The 22,094-nt window shown below is 42.0% G+C and overlaps 1 protein-coding gene and 1 long non-coding RNA gene across 2 annotated transcripts in view; both read left to right on the forward strand.

Annotated features, from left to right (window-relative positions):
- LOC126203666 (uncharacterized) overlaps positions 1–3,523 on the forward strand; it is a 494,971-nt gene extending 491,448 nt beyond the window's left edge. Inside the window, exon 3 of the long non-coding RNA XR_007540342.1 lies at positions 3,419–3,523. This is a non-coding gene — a long non-coding RNA (uncharacterized LOC126203666). The remainder of the gene's footprint in view (positions 1–3,418) is intronic.
- Positions 3,524–3,554: 31 nt separating this feature from the next.
- LOC126204063 (solute carrier family 35 member G1) overlaps positions 3,555–22,094 on the forward strand; it is a gene marked incomplete at its 5' end in the record, with an annotated part of 97,389 nt that continues 78,849 nt past the window's right edge. The window contains one exon of the mRNA XM_049938486.1: positions 3,555–3,853. Within this exon, the coding sequence (XP_049794443.1) occupies positions 3,555–3,853 (299 nt within the window). The remainder of the gene's footprint in view (positions 3,854–22,094) is intronic.

Below are 22,094 nucleotides of genomic sequence, written 5' to 3' on the forward strand. Positions count from 1 at the left end.
CGCATCCATGTTGTTATAGTCTGCGGTATAAAACACGCCACCTGGTGCTACTCAGTGTACAGTCTTCTCCCATCCCTGACACGAAAAAAAAGTTTACAGACTTATAAGACTGATCAGGTAAGTCTGTCACCAGGAAAATATAAAATATAAAGCATAAAGCATTGTGATAGCGGACCATACCAGCGAACGATACACGTTAGACCACCTCTCGAACATGAATATGACAGAACTGAAAATAAAAGTGTCTGGATTGAGTAAAATGATTCGGAGGTATACGAGCACAAACTGGCAGAGCATCTTTTATAGAACGTCCGTTGCCCGATAACTGCTAAGAAAATTCAGCTGCCAAACAATGCTGCAAATCAGAGTGGTCACCACTTCATACTTGAAATTTAGAAACTTATTGTTCATATTTTCTGTAATTCCATGAAACTAGGAACACTCAAAGTTCCTGTACTTAGCAACCATTATGATAAGTTGTTCCACACAAATAAAGCAAACACCAACGTTTTACAGGATGGTGTTCGAGTCCTCAACGATGTTTTAAGGCCCATGTGGTGTGGCGTTTACATGCAGAGAAAACTTATTTATTAATAGAGAGAAAAAGAACTTGCGTTTGGGGCATAAGAAACAAAGCATGCAAGTAATGGGAAAATACAAAAATGGTATGAAATAAATACATAACTTCCTACTCATGTTACTGTAGATACGCACAAGAACTACAATGAATAACCAATAACAATAAATCTTGTACAGTTTGAGAGCGTTATTTGCTCTCAGTTTTCTTGAATATCTGTTCTGTCGCTTATAAGCAAGCTGAAATTATTTTCAGTTCCGTTGTTCCAGTACAAGAAAAAGTCACGGCCTTTTTATGTTTCGTGGAGTGCGTTAAATTCTGCTTAGCTTATTTTATTTCGTTTTTTATTCTTGTTCGTTAGTCTTCTGTATGTAGCTTCTCCTAATTATCATCGTCTCAGTATCTTTCTGATAACCTTTTCTCCCACAAATTTCTAGTCTGCTAACTAATCCTGTTCTCAAAAGGTTCAGACTTCCTGCTGCATAAAAATGGGTTGTATCACATACTGGTAATGTCCGTCTTTTTAATATCATGTACATAGTACATACCTAATTCGTGCGTAAACAATGGTTGATTTTTCCGAGCATTACTTGCAAATGGACCATCAATATTTTTTATCTGCATTTATTTGCATGCAGAATTAATTTTACTGATTTTAGAAGTCAAACGTTTTTCTTTCTCCGTCACAACAGTTTACGTCACGTATCCTTGATATTTAATTGCCTCTGGGTGTTTCCTCTGTCTCACACCATCCACTCATGAGCCGTACTGGTGTTCCTCAAATAATGTGCCCTCTTGATGGTGATCTACAATAACGTTGTAGCCACCATTGGCTTGAGCTGGCATGTTGATTTAGTTACATCTTGTGACGATTCCGTCAAGATCACAACATCGTCTGCAAATGTCGAGAAGTCCATCTGTTTTTCTTTTCCCTTTCGATATTAAATTTCAAGACAGAAAAAGAAAAGTTAAGGCAACTTGTTCATTTTATTTCAGTTTCAGCAACACATGCCTTAAAATTCTTGAAATCTCCATTATCTAATGCCTTACTGAACATATGTTGCTCATTATTAACGGTAATATACAGTATAGGTACGAGAGCTGAATTACGGGAAGAGTCGGGCAATATACACTACTGGCCATTAAAATTGGTACACCAAGAAGAAATGCAGATGATAAACGGGTATTCATTGGACAAATATATTATACTAGAACTGACATGTGATTACATTTTGACGCAATTTGGGTGCATACATCCTGAGAAATCGGTACCCAGAACAACCACCTTTGGCCGTAATAACGGCCTTGATACGCCTGGGCATTGAGTCAGAGCTTGGATGGCGTGTACAGGTACAGCTGCTCATGCAGCTTCAACACGATACCACAGTTCATCAAGAGTAGTGACTGGCGTATTATGACGAGAGAGTTGCTCGGCCACCATTGACCAGACATTTTCAGTTGGTGAGAGATCTGGAGAATGTGCTGGCGAGGGCAACAGTCGAACATTTTCTGTATCCAGAAGGGCCCGTACAGGACCTGCAACATGCGGTCGTGCAGTATCCTGCTGAAATGTAGGGTTTCGCAGGGACTGAATGAAGGGTAGAGCCATGGGTCGTAACACATCTGAAATGTAACGTCCACTGTTCAAAGTGGCGTCAATGCGAACAAGAGGTGACCGAGATGTGTAACCAACGGCACCCCATACCATCATGCCGGGTGATACGCCAGTATGGGGATGACGAATACACGCTTGCAATGTGGGTTCACCGCAATGTCGCCAAACACTGATGCGACCATCATGATGCTGTAAACAGAACCTGGTTCAAAAATGATTCAAATGGCTCTGAGCTCTATGAGACTTAACATCTGTAGTCATCAGTCGCCTAGAACTTAGAACTACTTAAACCTAACTAACTTAAGGACATCACGCACATCCATGTCCGAGGCAGGATTCGAATCTGCGACCGTAGCGGTCTCGCGGTTCCAGACTGAAGCGGCTAGAACCGCACTGAAACACCGGCCGGCAACAGAAACTTGATTGATCCGAAAAAATGAGGTTTTGCCATTCGTGCACCCAGGTTCGTCGCTGAGCACACCATCGCAGGCGCTCCTGTCTGTGATGCAGCGTCGAGGGTAACCGCAGGCGTGGTCTCCGAGCTGTTACTCCCTGCTGCTGCAAACGTCGTCGAACTGTTGGTGCAGATGATTGTTGTCTTGCAAACGTCGCCATCTGTTGATTCAGGGATCGAGACGTGGCTGCACGATCCGTTACAGCCACGCCGGTAAGATGCCTGTCATCTCGACTGCTAGTGATACGAGGCCGTTGGGATCCAGCACGGCGTTCCGTATTACCCTCCTGAACCCACCGATTCCATATTCAACTAACGGTCATTGGATCGCGACCAACACGAGCAGCAATGAGGCGATACGATATACCACAATGGCAATAGGCTCCAATCCGACCTTTATCAAAGTCGGAAACGTGATGGTACGCATTTCTCCTCCTTACACGCGTCATCACAACAACGTTTCAACAGGCAACGCCGGTCAACTGCTGTTTGTGTACGAGACATCGGTTGGAAACTTTGCTCATGGCAGCACGTTGTAGGTGTCGCCACCGGCACCAATCTTGTGTGAATGCTCTGAAAAGCTAATGATTTTCATATCACAGTATCTTCTTCCTGTCGGTTAAATTTCGCGTCTGTAGCACGTCATGTTCGTGGTGTAGCAATTTTAATGGCTAGCAGTGTAAATGGGACATCGTGTATAATGTACAACGCGTCAAAGAAGACCTCGATTCGATGACAGTAGTGAGAGGTGCCCTCCTTGTTGGTTGCGCAGGCTGAGGGCGCGGCCGCAGGACTGCGCCGGCATGCCCGAGCAGCTGGAGCTGCAGCAGCTGGTGGAGGCGGACGACGAGGCGGCCGGGGGCGGCCCGGGGGCGGGCGGGCAGACGCCGCCCTCGCCGTCCCCGTCGGCGGCGGGCAGCGCGTCGCAGTCGTCGGGGCCGGGTGCGGCGCGCTGCCCCTACCTGGGGCTGGTGCTGGCCACGCTGTCGTCGCTGCTGTTCTCGCTGTGCAGCGTGATCGTCAAGTGGCTGGTCGAGGTGCACCCCATGCAGCTGGCCGCGTGCCGCTTCGCCGGCGTGCTGCTGCCCGCGCTGCCCATCCTGCTGTGGCGCGCCGAGCCCGTGTTCCCGCGCGGCCGCCGCCTCATGCTGCTGCTGCGCTCCTTCGTCGGCACCACCGGCCTCATGCTCAGCTTCTACGCCTTCAGGTAGGCCTCCACCGCAAACACCACCACCTCCCTTCTAAATATAAAAACGACAACAAAACGTAGCTATTGGAACAGTTACATGAGAGATGTATCGACTCGTGACATCCGAGATGTGAATTATCTGGTGTATAAAATAACACTGGACGTGCAGCCCAGTGATATGGGGCCCGAGGACACATTCCCAGACGACCTGCTTGAGCAACGCCGGTGAGGGGCAACTACAGCCACGCGTAGTGGCCGCGCGGTTTGAGGCGCCATGTCACGGATTGCGCGGCCCCTCCCGCCGCAGGTTCGAGCCCTCTCTCGGGAATGTGTGTGTGTTGTTCTTAGCATAACTTAGCTTAAGTAGTGTGTAAGTGTAGGGACCAATGATATCGGCAGTTTGGTCCATTAGGAATTCACACACATTTGGACATATTGACAATTACCTCCAACACTAATATTTCCTATTTTCTTTTTTTCTCTTCGATAAATTAATATTTTACAATTTTCCATTTTGTTATTTCATGTATTATACTTTCAAAAAGTAATCATAGATGTATCTTAAACAAAAAATCGCAGTTTTGCCACAGGTTCTGGAAATCATGGAATTTCAAACACATCAGGGAAACCAGGGAAATATCAGGCAAATTTGAAAAAATAAACACTGTAAAAATTTCGTTTTGGTCTCAGGAGATGAAATGGTTTGTTTACTGAGGTGCCATGCATCATCGCTGGCTGGGTGCAACTGAGTACGTGCGCCGCTTCCCTACTCCCTCATTTCTACTGCTTCTCCCCTTTCTACTGCTCCCCGAAGCTTCTTGCCGCTAGCCTAGCAGCTGCCGACGAGAGGCAGGGAGGCCTTGAGTAGTGCTTTGTTTGGATCTGATACTCAGCGACTGTAGACGCAGCAGGCGGAGAAGGCGGTCATGTGCGCGTGGGTTGTGTCCGAGTGATTGGGGGTGGCCGAGTGGTTCTAGGCGCTTCAGTCTGGAACCGCGCGACCGCTACGGTCGCAGGTTCGAATCCTGCCTCGGGCATGGATGTTTGTGATGTCCTTAGGTTAGTTACGTTTAAGCAGTTCTAAGTCCTAGGGGACTGATGGCATCAGATGTTTAGTCCCATAGTGCTTAGAGCCATTTCCATTTCTGAGTGATTATGTGAAGGTGTGTGTGTGTGTGTGTGTGCGCGCGCGCTTTCTTTTCTGACAAAAGCTATGGCTGAGAATTTAGTTGTGAGAGTGTGATTGTCTTTTCTACATGCCTGTCTGCAGCTCATAAATCATCTTTACGGTTAGTTGCTACATATCCTTATTAGTACTGGTCTCAGAGTATCTGAACAAGTTATCAGTTGCATGGATTGATCACCGTGGTCTCATTTCATCAACATGCCATCTCTGGCTCGTGAGTAGCTAGCCACACGAAAAAAAAAAAAAAAAAGGTTGAAATGGCTCTGAGCACTATGGGACTTAAGAGCTGAGGTCATCAGTCCCCTAGAACTTAACTACTTAAACCTAACTAACCTAACGACATCAGACATCCATGCCCGAGGCAGGATTCGAACCTGCGACCGTAGCGGTCGCGCGGTTCCAGACTGAAGCGCCTACAAGCGCTCGGCCACACCGGCCGGCTAGCCACACGAGTGGATTTCTGCGACAGGCCAAAACCGGAGGCCGTTTCTGCGAGCATCTGCAATGGATCGAGCCTGCCGATCTGAAGCCATTCGGTTCCCACTAATGTGCAGGCCCTACCCATCGGATCTAGTCTCCCCGATCTGCTCGCAGGCTGGGTCTGTTTGTGTTTGGCGTAATGCAGTGGATTTTCGTGTTTTATCCATGGACGCAGGATTTCGGTGCTTTTCAGCAGGCCAGAGGCCATGGGTGATGTATTTCAGGAATTGCGACTGTCTCACCGCAAGTACGTTGTGCAGTGTGGCGTTTTATAGACATTTTATTTGCTCTACTTCAGAAATAGACTATGTGTTAGAAAGTACGGACGATAAAGAGAAGAAAATTGTGTCAGTCGCTGGCGGTTTTATGCTGTGTACTCATATATTTCTCGAAAGAAAAATCACACAATAATTGTGAAATAATAGATATAACACACTGGGTAATAACGATAATAACGAACATAGCAGAACCAACATTTTAATGGCAGTCACCTACAGTACTGGTTTACACAATTCTTCCCCACCTTATATAAAGATTCATATGGCTCTAAGCACTATGGGACTTAACATCTGAGGTCATCAGTCCCCTAGACTTAGAACTACTTAAGCCTAACTAACCTAAAGCCATCACACACATCCATGCCCGAGGCAGGATTCGAACCTGCGACTGTAGCAGCAGCGCGGTTCCCGATTGAAGCGCCTAGAACCGCTCGGCCACAACGGCCGGCTACACTTCTTTCAAGAGGCCTACTTTTTTCTCGGGTTATTTCTGAAATCAGTGAAGGTATTTTAAATCTGCCTTGCAACTCCACGGAGATGCGTATTTTTGTCATAAATGTGCTTCGTTTTATTGAAATAAAACAATTTCAGCGGTCTTAATGAAACACACACACCATTTGGCTTGCATTAGCTGTCTAAAAACAGTTCATTACAAAACATGTAGATGTTAGTACTTAGTATTTTTGATTGCAACAGGAAACGCCATCTGCCTGCAAGTTTATTTTAAAGATATTTTCTCGTTTGCACTATTGCTTCTTGTGCCGTATCCAACTTACGTCGTAACTTACTCTTGAGAGCTCAGAAATTGTCAGGGAACAATGGAAAAACTTGTCTGCAAATCAGGGAAATGTCAGGGAATTTCACTTGGGGAAACTCATGGCAACCCTGAAGTTACAAAAGACGTCCATGAAGGCCCTCACACCGTTGTGGTGCTGCATGGACAACGGTGCCCGTGGCGCCACTTCAGTAGTCAAATTTTACTGTGCAGTGGAGGCCTTATGTACCGACTAAGTGGACTGAATAGAGCATTACAGCCCGTACAAAATGGTTCAAATGGCTCTGAGCACTATGCGACTTAACTTCTGAGGTCATCAGTCGTCTAGAACTTAGAACTAATTAAACCTAAGTAACCTAAGGACATCACACACATCCATGCCCGAGGCAGGATCCGAACCTGCGACCGTAGCGTTGCGCGGTTCCAGACTGTAGCGACTAGAACCGCTCGGCCACCCCGACAGCCCGTTCAAAATTGTTCGGATGGCGGGCCCTTGTTGTCTAAATGCATCCCTGGAGAGAAAAAGAAGTATGCAGCCCTGTCAGTGTCGGCCACCACGCTGGATCGACTGTTTAAAAAAAAAAATATTGCTATCGATAGCCTTCACAATCAATATTTTATACTACGGGAAAAAATAAGCTGATATTGTGCTGTTGGCGTGTTTCTTGACGTACTTCTGCATTTTAATACACAGTCCTCGAGACACAATATATGCGTGGCGGTGTGAGATTACAATCTACTTAGTTCTTATCGAATACTTAATTTCATTTCTTTTGCGCTTCTGTTTTTCTGCGTTTCTTATTGATCCTATACATCCTGTCCCAGGAGAAGCCAATATCCAGGCATTTGACAGGAACGATCATTAGAAGCAAAAATATCTGGTAAACACAGGCTAGAGCATACTGTAAATGCTATGACCACTTATTCGTCTTCGATACTGTGAAATAAATCTTTTCTACTGCAAGCTCTTTACATTCCATATTTTGAGAGAAGGCAATGTGGACAAAAACAAGAAAAAAATGCTTAGTAAACATGGATTATAAAATGCGTACCTTAACAACAACGAGCAAGTGCTCAGCAGAATGAGATGTTCCACAGTAGCGAACATGAACGAGTGCTCATAGCTCTTACAGGATGCACTTTAGAGCTCATGTTTAGTAGCCAGTTTTTTCTTGTTCTAATTCATACTGTCTCCTCCTAAAATGTGGAAAGCAAAGTGGTTGCAGTGGAAGAGATTTGTTTTACAGTGTCGAACATGAACAAGCAATGGTAGCATGTGCAAAGTTTACCAATCTGCTATAATGTGGTGCCCTATAGCCGTTTAAGTTACAGTGGTAGTAATCGTAATGAATATATTAATCTTACTTTTATAAATTGAACTGTTTAAATATATTTAAATTTTACAATTAATAGTTTAACACTGCGAGGAATAAACTAAAATGAAGAGAAAAGGAAAATGATTGTAGCATCGGGATTCGAATCCTCGTCAACGAAGTGGCAGTTGGTCTACTTGACCGCTGGGCTGTGGCACTCATTGTCAGATGTGAATCGCTACTCGAAAATCCCTCATACTATACGCATAAATCTGATGAGCCTCAAGCAGAGGTAGGTGTAGACAGGACACAACAAACTTTCAATAGGAAATTGAAAAAGAATGTAGGAAAGTCATCGAAAAGGAAGAAAGTTTTGTTGTTAGGCAGTTCTCATGCCAGAGGTGTAGGCCAACTTCTGCAGGAGGAATTAGGACCAGAATACCAGGTCACAAATTTTTTCAAACCAAGTGCTAGTCTGGATCAGGTGACAGAGGATTTAGGTTCACTCTGTAAAGGATTTACCAGGGAAGACACCGTGGTTATTGTGGGAGGGCCAGGGAACAGTATCGACAGATATCCTGGCTACAGTATAGAGTGTGACCTGGTAAAGATTGCGTCGGCATCGAGACACACCAATGTTGAATTTGTATCTGTCCTGAGACGCCATGACCGGCCTCATTTGAACTCTTCTGTTGGGAGAGTTAATTTGGAGTTGGAACGGCTGCTTGGGTCGGGTGCGGGGGCCCATATTGGTGTGGTTCCTGTTGATTCTCTCAGTAGGTGGGACTATACCAGGCACGGCCTACATCTCAACAGGAAAGGGAAGGGTAAACTGGCTGGGGTAATAGCAGGAAATTTAAGGGGGGGAGGCACTGCCGTGAATGGTAAAATACCAGTGGTTACAGGTGTTGGAGCAGCACCTTTTTTAGGATAGGTAAGACAGAAAGATGTAAAGTTCTATGAGAGGTCAGGATTGAAACAAATCTTGAGTTTAGGAAAGAAATTAAACAGCACAATTCTACCACATTGCATCACCAATCACAGCTGTCAATTTTAAATTTTCACCAGTCACCAGAAATTTTATCTCCACCAAGTTGTATCTCAGTCCTAGGTAATTGCATTGATGAATTAAAGTCACCCAACCCAGTTGACATAATCTGCCTCTCTGAACACCATGTGACCACTGGTATAGGAACTAGGCCTAAGCACAATGATAAACTCAGACAGGAGAGTACTGCAAATGTTAGAATAAGGAAAGGTTCTCATAAAAGTATAATTAAAAATAATGTAAGTATATTTCATCAAAATATTGGGAGTTTAAAGAATAAAATAGATGAGCTTCTGGTTTGTTTAGAAGATTTAGAAGCGGAGGATGAAATAGATATACTATGCCTGTCTGAGCAAAACATTGTTACTGATATGGATAAGGTAAATGTAAGTGGATATAAGCTCTCTGCACATGTAATTAGAGAAAATATGGAGAAAGGAGAAGTTGCCATATATGTCAAAAGTTATCATTGTGCAAAAAGTATAGAAACAAAAATGTTTTGTGTAGAAAAACATATAGAAGCATGTGCCTGTGAGCTTAAATTAAATAAAGGCACATTTATAATTGTAACTGTATATAGGTCCCCATTGGGAAATTTTCATCTATTTCTGAAAAATTTGGACTCCTTGTTGTGCTATCTGTCAGACAGAGGGAAGCAAATTATTATTTGTGGGGACTTCAATGTAGATTCTCTGAAAGAGGGTAATAGGAAAAATGACCTTGAAGTATTACTCGGTTCTTTCAATTTGCCACCCGCTATTGATTTTCCTACTCGGGTGGTAAAGGATAGCAGCTCACTGATAAATAACTTCTTTATAGACCAAGATAAGTTTAACCAGATAAATGCTCAGCCTGTTGAGAATGGTCTTTCTGATCATGGTGCGCAGCCAGTTACAATATATGACATAGCTCCATTCAGCAGTACTAAACAGTCCTCCAAAGTAGTATGTTCAGTCAACGATTTAACAATTGCAAATTTCAGGGAAAGCCTACAGCAGTTAGACTGGGATGAGGTGTACCGTGAACCTGATGCCAATTTAAAATATAATTTATTTCATGACACTGTTGTAAATGCATTTGAAAACTGCTTCCCCAAGAAAATAGTTAAATTTCCTATTAAGAAGCCATGTAACAAACCATGGCTTACTAAGGGTATAAAAATATCTTGTAACCGGAAAAGGGAAATGCATCTGACAGCAAGAAAGAGTAGAGACCCAGAAACTATCAAACATTATAAAAACTACTGTGCTATATTAAGAAAAGTTATTAAAAATCCAGAAGTATGTGTATCATGTCTGAAATCAGCAACTCTGATAGTAAAATTAAAACAATTTGGAATATTATTAAAAGAGAAATAGGTCAATCACGAGCACAGGAAGACAGTATTACCATCAAATTGAATGAAAACTTTATGAACAAAAAGTCAGAAGTTGAAAATATTTTTAATAATCATTTTCTAAATGTTGTGGATATAGTAGGATCCAGGTGTTCATTAGAAGATGCTAGGCTGTTAATGGAAGAGGCCATACCTATGCAATTTGATACAATTGAAATCTCACCCACTTCTCCCTCTGAAATCAGGAAAATAATAAACTTGCTTAAAAGCAAAAACTCACATGGAATTGATGGCATTTCCAGCAAAATTCTAAAAGCTTGTTCTCAATAGATAAGTAAGATTCTCAGCCACCTGTGTAATAGCTCTCTGGAACAGGGCATTTTCCCTGATAGACTGAAATATGCTATTGTTATACGTTTGCATAAAAAAGGGGATAGATCTGATGTCAACAATTACCATCCAATCTCCCTTCTAACAGCTTTATCCAAAATTTTTGAGAAAGTAATGTATTCAAGAGTAGCTTCACATATTTGTAAAAATGAAGTACTAACAAAATGTCAGTTTGGTTTCCAGAAAGGTTTTTCAACAGAAAATGCCATATATGCTTTCACCAATCAAATTTTGAATGATCTCAATAACCGAACACCACCCATTGGGATTTTTTGTGATCTCTCAAAGGCTTTTGATTGTGTAAATCATGAAATTCTGCTAGACAAGCTCAAGTATTGTGGCATGAGTGGAACAGTGCACAAATGGTCTAATTCGTACCTAAGTGGAAGAGTGCAGAAAGTTGAAATAAGCAGTTCTCATAATATGCAAAGATCAGCACATTCCTCAAACTGGGGAACTAGCAAGAATGGTGTTCCACAAGGGTCGGTCTTAGGTCCTTTGTTGTTCTTAATACATGTTAATGACTTGCCATTCTATATTCATGAAGAGGCAAAGTTAGTTCTCTTGGCTGATGATACAAGTATAGTAATGACACCTGAGAAACAAGAATTAACTGATGAAATTGTCAATAATGTCTTTCAGAAAATTACTAAGTGGTTCCTTGTAAACGGACTCTCACTGAATTTTGATAAGACACAGTACATATAGTTCCGTACAGTAAATGGTATGACGCCATTAATAAATATAGACCTTAATCAGAAGCATATAGCTAAGGTAGAAGATTCAGTTTTTAGGTGTGTCCATTGATGAGAGATTAAAGATTAAATTGGAAGAAACACAATGATGATCTGCTGAAACGTTTGAGTTCAGCTACTTATGCAATAAGGGTCATTGCAAATTATGGTGATAAACATCTTAGTACATTAGCTTACTACGCCTATTTTCACTCATTGCTTGCATATGGCATCATATTTTGGGGTAATTTATCACTGAGGAATAAAGCATTTATTGCACAAAAGCATGTAATCAGAATAATAGCTGGAGTCCACCCAAGATCATCCTGCAGACATTTATTTAAGGATCTAGGGATATTCACAGTAGCTTCTCAGTATATATACTCTCTTATGAAATTTGTTATTAACAACCAGACCCAATTCAAAAGTAATAGCAGTGTGCATAACTACAATACTTGGAGAAAGGATGACCTTCACTAAAGTCACTGCCACTAAAGTCTTTAATCACTTACCAAATAGTATCAAAAGTCTGACAGATAACCAACAAGTATTTAAGAAGAAATTAAAAGAATTTCTGTATGACAACTCCTTCTACTCCATAGAGGAATTTTTAGATATAAATTAAGAAAAAAGAAAAAAAAAACAAAAAAATTATAAAAAAAAATTTTTAAATAAAAAAGTTGTTATGTTAACTTAATTATGTTGTTAAATTAACTTAATTATGTCATATATTGGAAAAAATTTAACTCGTTCCACATCATTACGAAATATCGTATTCATGATCCATGGAACTAGTATTAGTCTAATCTACTCTAATCTAATCTAATCTAATCTAGAGATCTTAAGCGACATTGACATGTTTACGCGTGCCGTCCCACCAACCTTCCTACTCTCGCTGAATAAAAAAAGTTTCTTGTATTTATCATATAACATAAGCTCGTCTTTGCTTGCTATCATTTACAAAACACTTCTCGATACCTCTAACCGATTATAAAATACGACGATTGTTGTGACCACACAATACCCGATGCGCAGGGACGTAAATGGTCGTGTTGCGCGTGACTGACAGCTGGATATAAAATCAATAACTCGAGAACAAAATGAGGTATCATTCTGCTCTCAATTTTATATAAAATTTCAATATATAGCCACATTTCGTACACAGCAATGCATGGGCTTAAACCGACCGTACACAAAGTTTACGCAGTGTGTTTTTACCTCTGCAAACTCTTGATAGTTTCGTGCAGCGGTTTGCTTGATTTGATGCAACACAGTAATTATGACGTAAAACAAAAAGAAATTCAGTCCTTAATCGAGCGAAGATATAAGACTCTAAGACGTGCAAAAACCAGTTTTCACAAAATAGCTTTCTTAAAATCAGATGATAAATATTTCATATTTGCCGGAATGTCATTTCTCAGAACAGGTAGCAGTTCAAAGAAAAATACTGACCTGAAACTGTGTACAACATAGCACCCTCAGTGATGGCGGAATGACGTCACATCAGAGCCTGCCCAGTCAAAAACATACTGCGGCATCCCTGCGCCGAACTGATCGTAGCATAGCTGACTGTCGTTTCAGAACTCGATACTGAGTCCTAGATATCATGGAGAGGGTGCTTACAAAACATGTTTTCGTCCGTTTCACTGTTATTTGCATACCAGCACGCATCTGAAGAGAAGTGGCGTAATTTTAATGCGATTTTGGACTTGCATTCTAAGAGAAATGGCAAAGTTTTAGTGTAATATTGTGTTGTAGCACATTGGCACATGATCACCAGCTGCCACTGTGAAAAAGTGCTCACAGCTCTTACGGTATGCAATTTAGAGCCCAACTTTACTGGGCATTTTCTTCTCACTTGGTCAGTACTACCAACTCTCAAAATCTGAAAAGCAAAGAACTTTCAGTAGAAGAGATTTGTTGCACCTCATTAAGGAACAAGAATGGTTGGATGTTTGTAGTGTAGATAACCTAGATGATAAATATAATGCTTTCCTCAACACATTTCTAGTGCTCTTTGAAAGCTGCTTTCCACTAAAACGATCAAACCGGGTTTCTGGCGCTGACTGGCAGCGTGGATTTCTGAGTAGCGGGATAAGAATATCATGTAGAGCAAAGTGGGAATTATATCAAAATGTTAGAATCAGTTACAATCGAACTGCAGCAGCCCATTACAGTGTTGTAAGATGCTTAAAATGTTACTAGAAAACCATATAGTCAGTCGTGAAGGAAGTGCCCGGTCAGCACTACCAACTTGAGAATATAAAGTCAGTGTGTAGAACAAATGTTTCAGTGGCTGATAAGTCGGATAAATGTACAGTATTTAATAATCTCTTTCTGAATATAGCAGGTGAACTAATTAGATGTTTAGTTCCTACAGGGAATCATACAACTGTCTTAGAAAACAGCTTTTTGATACAAGGGAGAGACTGAGTCAATAATTAAATTACTGAAAAGAAGGACTCTTATGGATATGATGGGTTATCTAGTAGAATACTTAACACTTTGCCGTCCGCACATCTCGTACAAATTGATTCGCGTGGCGCCGGCAGCGCTAATTCGGATTATTTGGCTTGTCGCCGGCCGTTCTTGACATTATCGGGAGATTATAAATTGTTAAGTGTTACTAATCTCATCGTTACTTCACTTAAGTTCTCAACCCTGTTCCCCTACTTTCATGAAGTTTCGAAGAATTACATACGTCAATAAACATAACATTTGTTTCAAATATTTGTTTATTTAAACTTTTGGAAAAATAATCAGTTACGAATTGCAGTTTGAAAAGCCGGTCGGCTTTATCCGGTTTATTGTTGTTGTCGAAAAAATATAAAAATGATATTATTTGTCTGAATCGGTTGCGGGACATCGTTTTGCGAAATATCTGTGTGCCTATCAACAAATTTGTTGACCAATAACCGTCGATCGTTGCTTTTTTTACAATTCCCATAAGGATAAGGATAGCCAGCCCAAACCATTTTCTAAGTTCGGGACCCGTAACGTCGACAAATTTGGCATTTTTTGTCCAGTTTTCTTGTATTGCAATTTTGGCTGTAGTACTTGGTGGTTTCGTCGTTAGTATATTCAAATAGATCGTTCCCAATATATAATTCGACGATATCCTCTACGCTCTGTGTGTCTTTGGGAAATATGTTTGGGCCTGGAAATCAAAGATCTCAGTAGCGAAACACTGTACAAAAATGGTGAAAAGGATAACGCAGACAATTTTAGACCTGTTCCTATGCCATTGATATTAGCTAAAGTTATTGAAAAGGCTGTATATAAAAGGGTAATTGATCACTTCAATTCACATAATGTGCTGTCAAATGTACAGTTTTGTTTTATAAGTGCTTTAGCAATTGAAATTGTTATATTCTTTTTCGTTTGTGAGGCTGTGCGAGGATTGAATAAAAGGTTACGATCGCTAAGCGTCTTACTTGATTTAACTAAAGTGTCTTTGTTGGTCACATAAAATTACTGCAGAAGTTGGACCGTGATGGAACAAGGGACGTAGCGCACAATTGCTTCACCTCTTACTTTAAGACAGCAGAAGGGCATTCCCCGCAGAACTGAGGATGGCTATGACGTGCAGTCCCAATGGGACACAGCTAAGTGGAGGGTGCGCCAGGGGTTGGTGCTGGGGCCGCTATCGTTTCTTGTTTATATAAATGATACGCCTTCTAGTATTGTAAACCATTCAAAGTATTTGTGTTTGCTGATAACACCGGCTTGGTGGTGAAGGATGTTTTATGCAATACTGACACAGTATCAAGTAATGTAGTTCAATGCATAAGTTCATGACTTGTAGAAAATAAAGTGATTCTAAATCACAGTAAGACTCAGTTTTTACAGTTTCTAACACACATTTCAACAAAATCTAACATTTTGATTATTCAGAATGAGCACACGAGTAGAGAGAGACTGAACGGTTAAAAACCGTAGGCATTAGGTGGATAACAAGCTGACGTGGAAAGCCTAAATGCTGCTTCATTCGCCATTAGAACGGTATCTGAAACAAGTGATAGTTCAATACGAAAGGTAGTCTACTTTACTTATTTTCATTCACGTATGACATATGGTATTATTTTTGGGGTAACACTCCTGATTCAAAAAGATTATTTTTGGCTCAGAAAAGGGCGGTTCGAAAAATATCTGGTGTTAAGTTCTCGAACCTCCTGTCAACCCCTGTTCAGTATTGTGGGAATACTGAGATTGGCCTCTCAATGTATGATTTCTTTAATGGTTCAAATGGCTCTGAGCACTATGGGACTTAACTTCTAAGGTCATCAGTCCCCTAGAACTTACAACTACTTAAACCTAACTAACCTAAGGACATCACACACATCCATGCCCGAGGCAGGATTCGAACCTGCGACCGTAGCGGCCGCGCGGTTCCAGACTGTAGCGCCTTTAACCGCTTGGCCATCACGGCCGGCTTTCTTTAATGTCGTTTGATGTTAACAATATCAGCTTATTCCCAAGAATTAGCAACTTTCACTCAGTTAATACCAGTCAGAAATGCATCTGCAGTTGGAAAGCAACTTCTTGATTCTTATGCAAAAAGGTATGTAGTATTCTGCTGCATCCATTTTCAGTAAGCTGCCACAAGAATTAAAAAATGTTAGCAGTAATCCATTCACTTTGAAGTCTGAACTGAAGAGTTTGCTCATGATTAGTTTCTTCTTTTATGCCGAGGAACTCGTAGAAAAACTAAATAATTAAGCTAGCTCCTTTGCTATACTGTTGATTCGACGAACACATCAGAACAACGACTGACAGGGCTGCCAATATCACTCACAAATTGATCGGACTCAACGTAACACTCTTCTGGGTGCCAGTACACACACAGAGAACTTACCATTGTGCGCTCTTTGAGTCTGTGGTCTGTTTTGCAGCCACTGCATGGACCCACCGAGTACGATTGGTGACGAATCGGAACATCGTGCGGCGAGGGCAGAGAAGTGCGCTGGTAAGACTGTCAGGAGCTTTCAACACCAAGTTAGTGGAAGCACTCTGCGTGGTGCTTGAAACCTTCCCTATCGACATAACCATTCTGTTTCGGCCTGCAATGTACTGGCTCAGGAGGGGGATACAGGAGAAGGTAGTCGAGATTGCCGGAAATGACATTATCGAGAGGCACCAACTCGTTAAATGACGGGTGGATATCTGTCAAAGGGAATGGGAACCAAGCGATAGCTCTTCCCGGACGTCAGGGAACGTCTGATGAGACTGAGCCATAACAATACCAGCCGGGGTATGGATTACTTTCTGACAGGTGACGGCCGTTACCCTGCGCACTTATACCGCATAGGCCGCAGCCAGACTGCTGCTTGCGCGGAACGTGGATCCCCAGAACACATACTTTTTCACTGTCACCGATACAGAGCAGCACACCGGACACGAACGCAGGACAACGACGACATGTTGCGGGCCATAAGAGACAAAGGCGAGTGGGAAATACAGGGTGTCCGAAAAGTCTTTCCCTGATTACATAAATTGATATCTCAGGCTAGAAGTAAGATACAAGTATGAAACTGGTGTCTAATTGTTTACAAACTATCAAAGTTTTTTTTTCACACATCAGTAAACTTCCACTTCCATTGTTGCCCAATGACAGTACACGTCGATATGACTTTGCGGTCGAAATGCTATCACGTATTGAGGACGATGATGGTTATCTCAGACGAATTGCCTTTTCCGACGAAGCGACCTTTTTTTTCAGTGGAGTAGTGAATCGCCATAATGTGCGCATTTGGGGTTCACAACCCCCTGGCGAGGTCATGGAGTACACCAGAGGCAGTCCAAAGGTGAATGTTTGGTGCGCGCTATTGCACGATCGAATTATCGGGCCATTCTTCTTCGCTGAGGCTACCATCACATCTGCAGTGTATCTGGACATAATGCAACTGTATTCTGTTCCTCAGCTGCTTCAGTATCACCCCGATGTCTTGTTTCAGCAAGAAGGTGCACCGACTCATTGGGGTTTCGACGTCCGTGCCTATCTCGATATGACCTTTCCTGGGCGATGGATTGGTCGTGATGGGCCAACGGTTTGGCCTCCACGCTCTCCTGACATAACCCCATTAGACTTCTTCTTATGGGGTCTACAGAACACGTGTACTAGATCTTGAAACCCTGCGGCAACGGATAACCACAGTCGTTGAATCGATCCCTCCAGTGATGTTGGCTAATGTGTGGACGGAAATTGAATATCGCCTAGATGTGCTACTTGCTACCAAGGGTGCTCATGTGGAAGTTTACTGATGTGAAAAAAACTTTGATAGTTTGTAAACAATTAGACACCAGTTTCATATTTGTATCTTACTTCTAGCCTGAGTTATCAATTTATGTAATCAGGGAAAGACTTTTCGGACACTCTGTAGTAAATAAAATCGCTGATGATGTCTCAAGGACATTACATGACGAATACAGACAGACACGGCCGTATAACAGAACATTGCAACACACACGAAACACGTAAGACAGCATTTCCAGTTCGTGCACCAACACAGACAGCAGTACCGAAACACACACTCGCTCAAAGAGTAAACACTCTCACCAACACGTATCACAACCAACCTTACACAACAGCTAAAATAATTAAACTGTATCAGAATAAACGGTGTAATGCAATCAACCTTGTAAACCTATTCTAGCTTAAGTGTACACAACAGGCATATTCATCTCGCGATCATTACGCCGCTTTTGGGATGTAACATTCGTAACTGAACACTTAATATATAAGCAACGTAACAGGTAAAATTCAAGACACATAATACAGGAAATGGAGGTTAATTAATAACCCCAAGAAATAACATACTTTACCTCAGACACCACTGCGCTTTCCACAATGTATATAGTAGTTACAGTGTTTTTGTAAATAGTGTTTAGAAATATTAGTCCGTAAATTAAACTGTAGCGAACAGGGACTGCAAGGCTTGAAGTAGTTCCGAGGCTTTCAGATCAGGCTAGCTCAGATAGGGTAACATTTCTCTCCTCCTCCCCCCCCCCCCCCCCGTCTCTCTCTCTCTCTCTCTCTCTCTCTCTCTCTCTCTCTCTCTCTCTCACACACACACACACACACACACACACACACACACTATCCGAGTCTTTCCTATCATCTATCATCATATCTTCTTCAAATATGAATATTTTTGTGTTTTTTCCCTTTCAATTCCTAGTGTATTTTTAATTTATTATTACTTCCAGTCGGCCGCGGTGGCCGAACGGTTCTAGGCGCTACAGTCCGGAGCCGCGCTGCTGCTACGGTCGCAGGTTCGAATCCTGCCTCGGGCATGGATGTGTGTGATGTCCTTAGGTTAGTTAGGTTTAAGTAGTGCTAAGTCCTCGGGGACTGATGACCTCAGATGTTTAGTCCCATAGTGCTCAGAGCCATTTGAACCATTACTTCCATTGTAATTACTGGAAAACATAATACGGAATACATTTTGTAACCTACATGAAAAGCTTTAAAATGAGCGACCTGTTATAAGTTAATTACTTTTTCGTGTCCGGAGATTTGTTTCAAAGCCTTTCAGCCCAATGTCGGGCCAAGTCCAATGTTTCTCTCTTCTCAAGCCATAGTTCGTCAAGGGTACACCTTGTGGGGCAGATGGAACACTGTAGAAGGTGTTCCATATCCTGAACTTCACCACAGTCGCATTTGTTGTCTCCTTCGTCCTTGAAGCCCCATTTGACTAGGTTTGCTTTAACTGGTGCTACGCCTGTTCTGATGCGGTTCAGTGTTCTCCAAATCTTCCAGCTTGATGTACTGCCGCTGGGTATTTCTCGTAAGGCAGGGTAGTCCTACGGAGGCTCGTTCAATTCACTAGTGAGAAATCTCTTGCGGGATTTAAGTCTGCTACGTCCACATGAAGAACCATGCAGCGGGTGGCGCTCGTCGAAAATCTGTTTAAATTTTTCTGTATGTTCGTGCGCAATTCTTCGGGATTCGGGAGATGAGAATCCAGCTGCTTTGTATATTTTCCCAAGTGGAGTGGGTTTCATGCATCCTGTTGTTAGCCTGCATGTTTCATTAAGGACTGTAGTGACTTTTTTGGCATGTGTGGATCGGGACCATACAGGGCATGCATATTCTGCCGTGGAGAAGCAAAGTGCTTGAGCAGTTGTTCGTAATACAGTCGGACTAGCTCCCCATTTACTATTCGTCAGTTTTCTTAAAATATTGTTCCTGGCAGCAACTTTTTGGCAGGTTTTTCACAGTGATATCTGTACGTCAGTGATATATCCAGCACGACACCAAGGTATGTTGGTTTGTCCGTATGGTCCAGTTTGTTGCCATTCCAGGTGACGTTCAGCTTCCTGTTTGCCTGTTTTGTGCGGAGGTGGAAAGCGCTAACCAGTGTCTTAGATGGATTTGGTTTGAGGAAGTTCTCTTTATAGTATTCAGACATTACGTGTAGCGAGCTTTCTAATTTCCCTTCTACTTCCTCGAAGGGAACAATTGACAGGAATGGGGGAAAGAACTACAGTAGAAGAAGAATGGGTAGCTTTGAGGGATGAAGTAGTGAAGGCAGCAGAGGATCAAGTAGGTAAAAAGACGAGGGCTAGTAGAAATCCTTGGGTAACAGAAGAAATATTGAATTTAATTGATGAAAGGAGAAAATATAAAAATGCAGTAAATGAAGCAGGCAAAAAGGAATACAAACGTCTCAAAAATGAGATCGACAGGAAGTGCAAAATGGCTAAGCAGGGATGGCTAGAGGACAAATGTAAGGATGTAGAGGCCTATCTCACTAGGGGTAAGATAGATACTGCCTACAGGAAAATGAAAGAGACCTTTGGAGATAAGAGAACGACTTGTATGAATATCAAGAGCTCAGATGGAAATCCAGTTCTAAGCAAAGAAGGGAAAGCAGAAAGGTGGAAGGAGTATATAGAGGGTCTATACAAGGGCGATGTACTTGAGGACAATATTATGGAAATGGAAGAGGATGTAGATGAAGATGAAATGGGAGATATGATACTGCGTGAAGAGTTTGACAGAGCACTGAAAGACCTGAGTCGAAACAAGGCCCCCGGAGTAGACAACATACCATTGGAACTACTGACGGCCTTGGGAGAGCCAGTCCTGACAAAACTCTACCATCTGGTGAGCAATATGTATGAAACAGGCGAAATACCCTCAGACGTCAAGAAGAATATAATAATTCCAATCCCAAAGAAAGCAGGTGTTGACAGATGTGAAAATTACCGAACTATCAGTTTAATAAGTCACAGCTGCAAAATACTAACACGAATTCTTTACAGACGAATGGAAAAACTAGTAGAAGCCAACCTCGGGGAAGATCAGTTTGGATTCCGTAGAAACACTGGAACACGTGAGGCAATACTGACCTTACGACTTATCTTAGAAGAAAGATTAAGGAAAGGCAAACCTACGTTTCTAGCATTTGTAGACTTAGAGAAAGCTTTTGACAATGTTGACTGGAATACTCTCTTTCAAATTCTGAAGGTGGCAGGGGTAAAATACAGGGAGCGAAAGGCTATTTACAATTTGTACAGAAACCAGATGGCAGTTATAAGAGTCGAGGGACATGAAAGGGAAGCAGTGGTTGGGAAAGGAGTGAGACAGGCTTGTAGCGTCTCCCCGATGCTGTTCAATCTGTATATTGAGCAAGCAGTAAAGGAAACAAAAGAAAAATTCGGAGTAGGTATTAAAATTCATGGAGAAGAAATAAAAACTTTGAGGTTCGCCGATGACGTAATCCTGTCAGAGACAGCAAAGGACTTGTAAGAGCAGTTGAATGGAATGGACAGTGTCTTGAAAGGAGGATATAAGATGAACATCAACAAAAGCAAAACAAGGATAATGGAATGTAGTCTAATTAAGTCGGGTGATGCTGAGGGAATTAGATTAGGAAATGAGACACTTAAAGTAGTAAAGGAGTTTTGCTATTTGGGGAGCAAAATAACTGATGATGGTCGAAGTAGAGAGGATATAAAATGTAGACTGGCAATGGCAAGGAAATCGTTTCTGAAGAAGAGAAATTTGTTAACATCGAGTATAGATTTAAGTGTCAGGAAGTCATTTCTGAAAGTATTTGTATGGAGTGTAGCCATGTATGGAAGTGAAACATGGACGATAAATAGTTTGGACAAGAGGAGAATAGAAGCTTTCGAAATGTGGTGCTACAGAAGAATGCTGAAGATTAGATGGGTAGATCACATAACTAATGAGGAAGTATTGAATAGGATTGGGGAGAAGAGAAGTTTGTGGCACAACTTGACCAGAAGAAGGGATCGGTTGGTAGGACATGTTCTGAGGCATCAAGGGATCACCAATTTAGTATTGGAGGGCAGCGTGGAGGGTAAAAATCGTAGAGGGAGACCAAGAGATGAATACACTAAGCAGATTCAGAAGGATGTAGGTTGCAGTAGGTACTGGGAGATGAAAAAGCTTGCACAGGATAGAGTAGCATGGAGAGCTGCATCAAACCAGTCTCAGGACTGAAGACCACAACAACAACAACTTCCTCGAAGCTATTTCCTTGCGCTGTAATGGCCAGATCATCGGCATACAAGAAATGGGTGTTGGTTGATCATTGGTGTATAGGTTGAATAGTAGGGGGGCCAGCACACTGCCCTGGGCGAGACCGTTCTTTTGTCGTCACCATCGGCTTTTTTTTTCCGTCCAGCATTACATAGAACTGTCTGTTTTGCAGCAGAGGTTCAATGATTTTTTGTGAACTGATGATCCTT

The sequence above is a fragment of the Schistocerca nitens genome, chromosome 9 (assembly GCF_023898315.1).
Source record: "Schistocerca nitens isolate TAMUIC-IGC-003100 chromosome 9, iqSchNite1.1, whole genome shotgun sequence".
NCBI lineage: Eukaryota > Metazoa > Arthropoda > Insecta > Orthoptera > Acrididae > Schistocerca > Schistocerca nitens.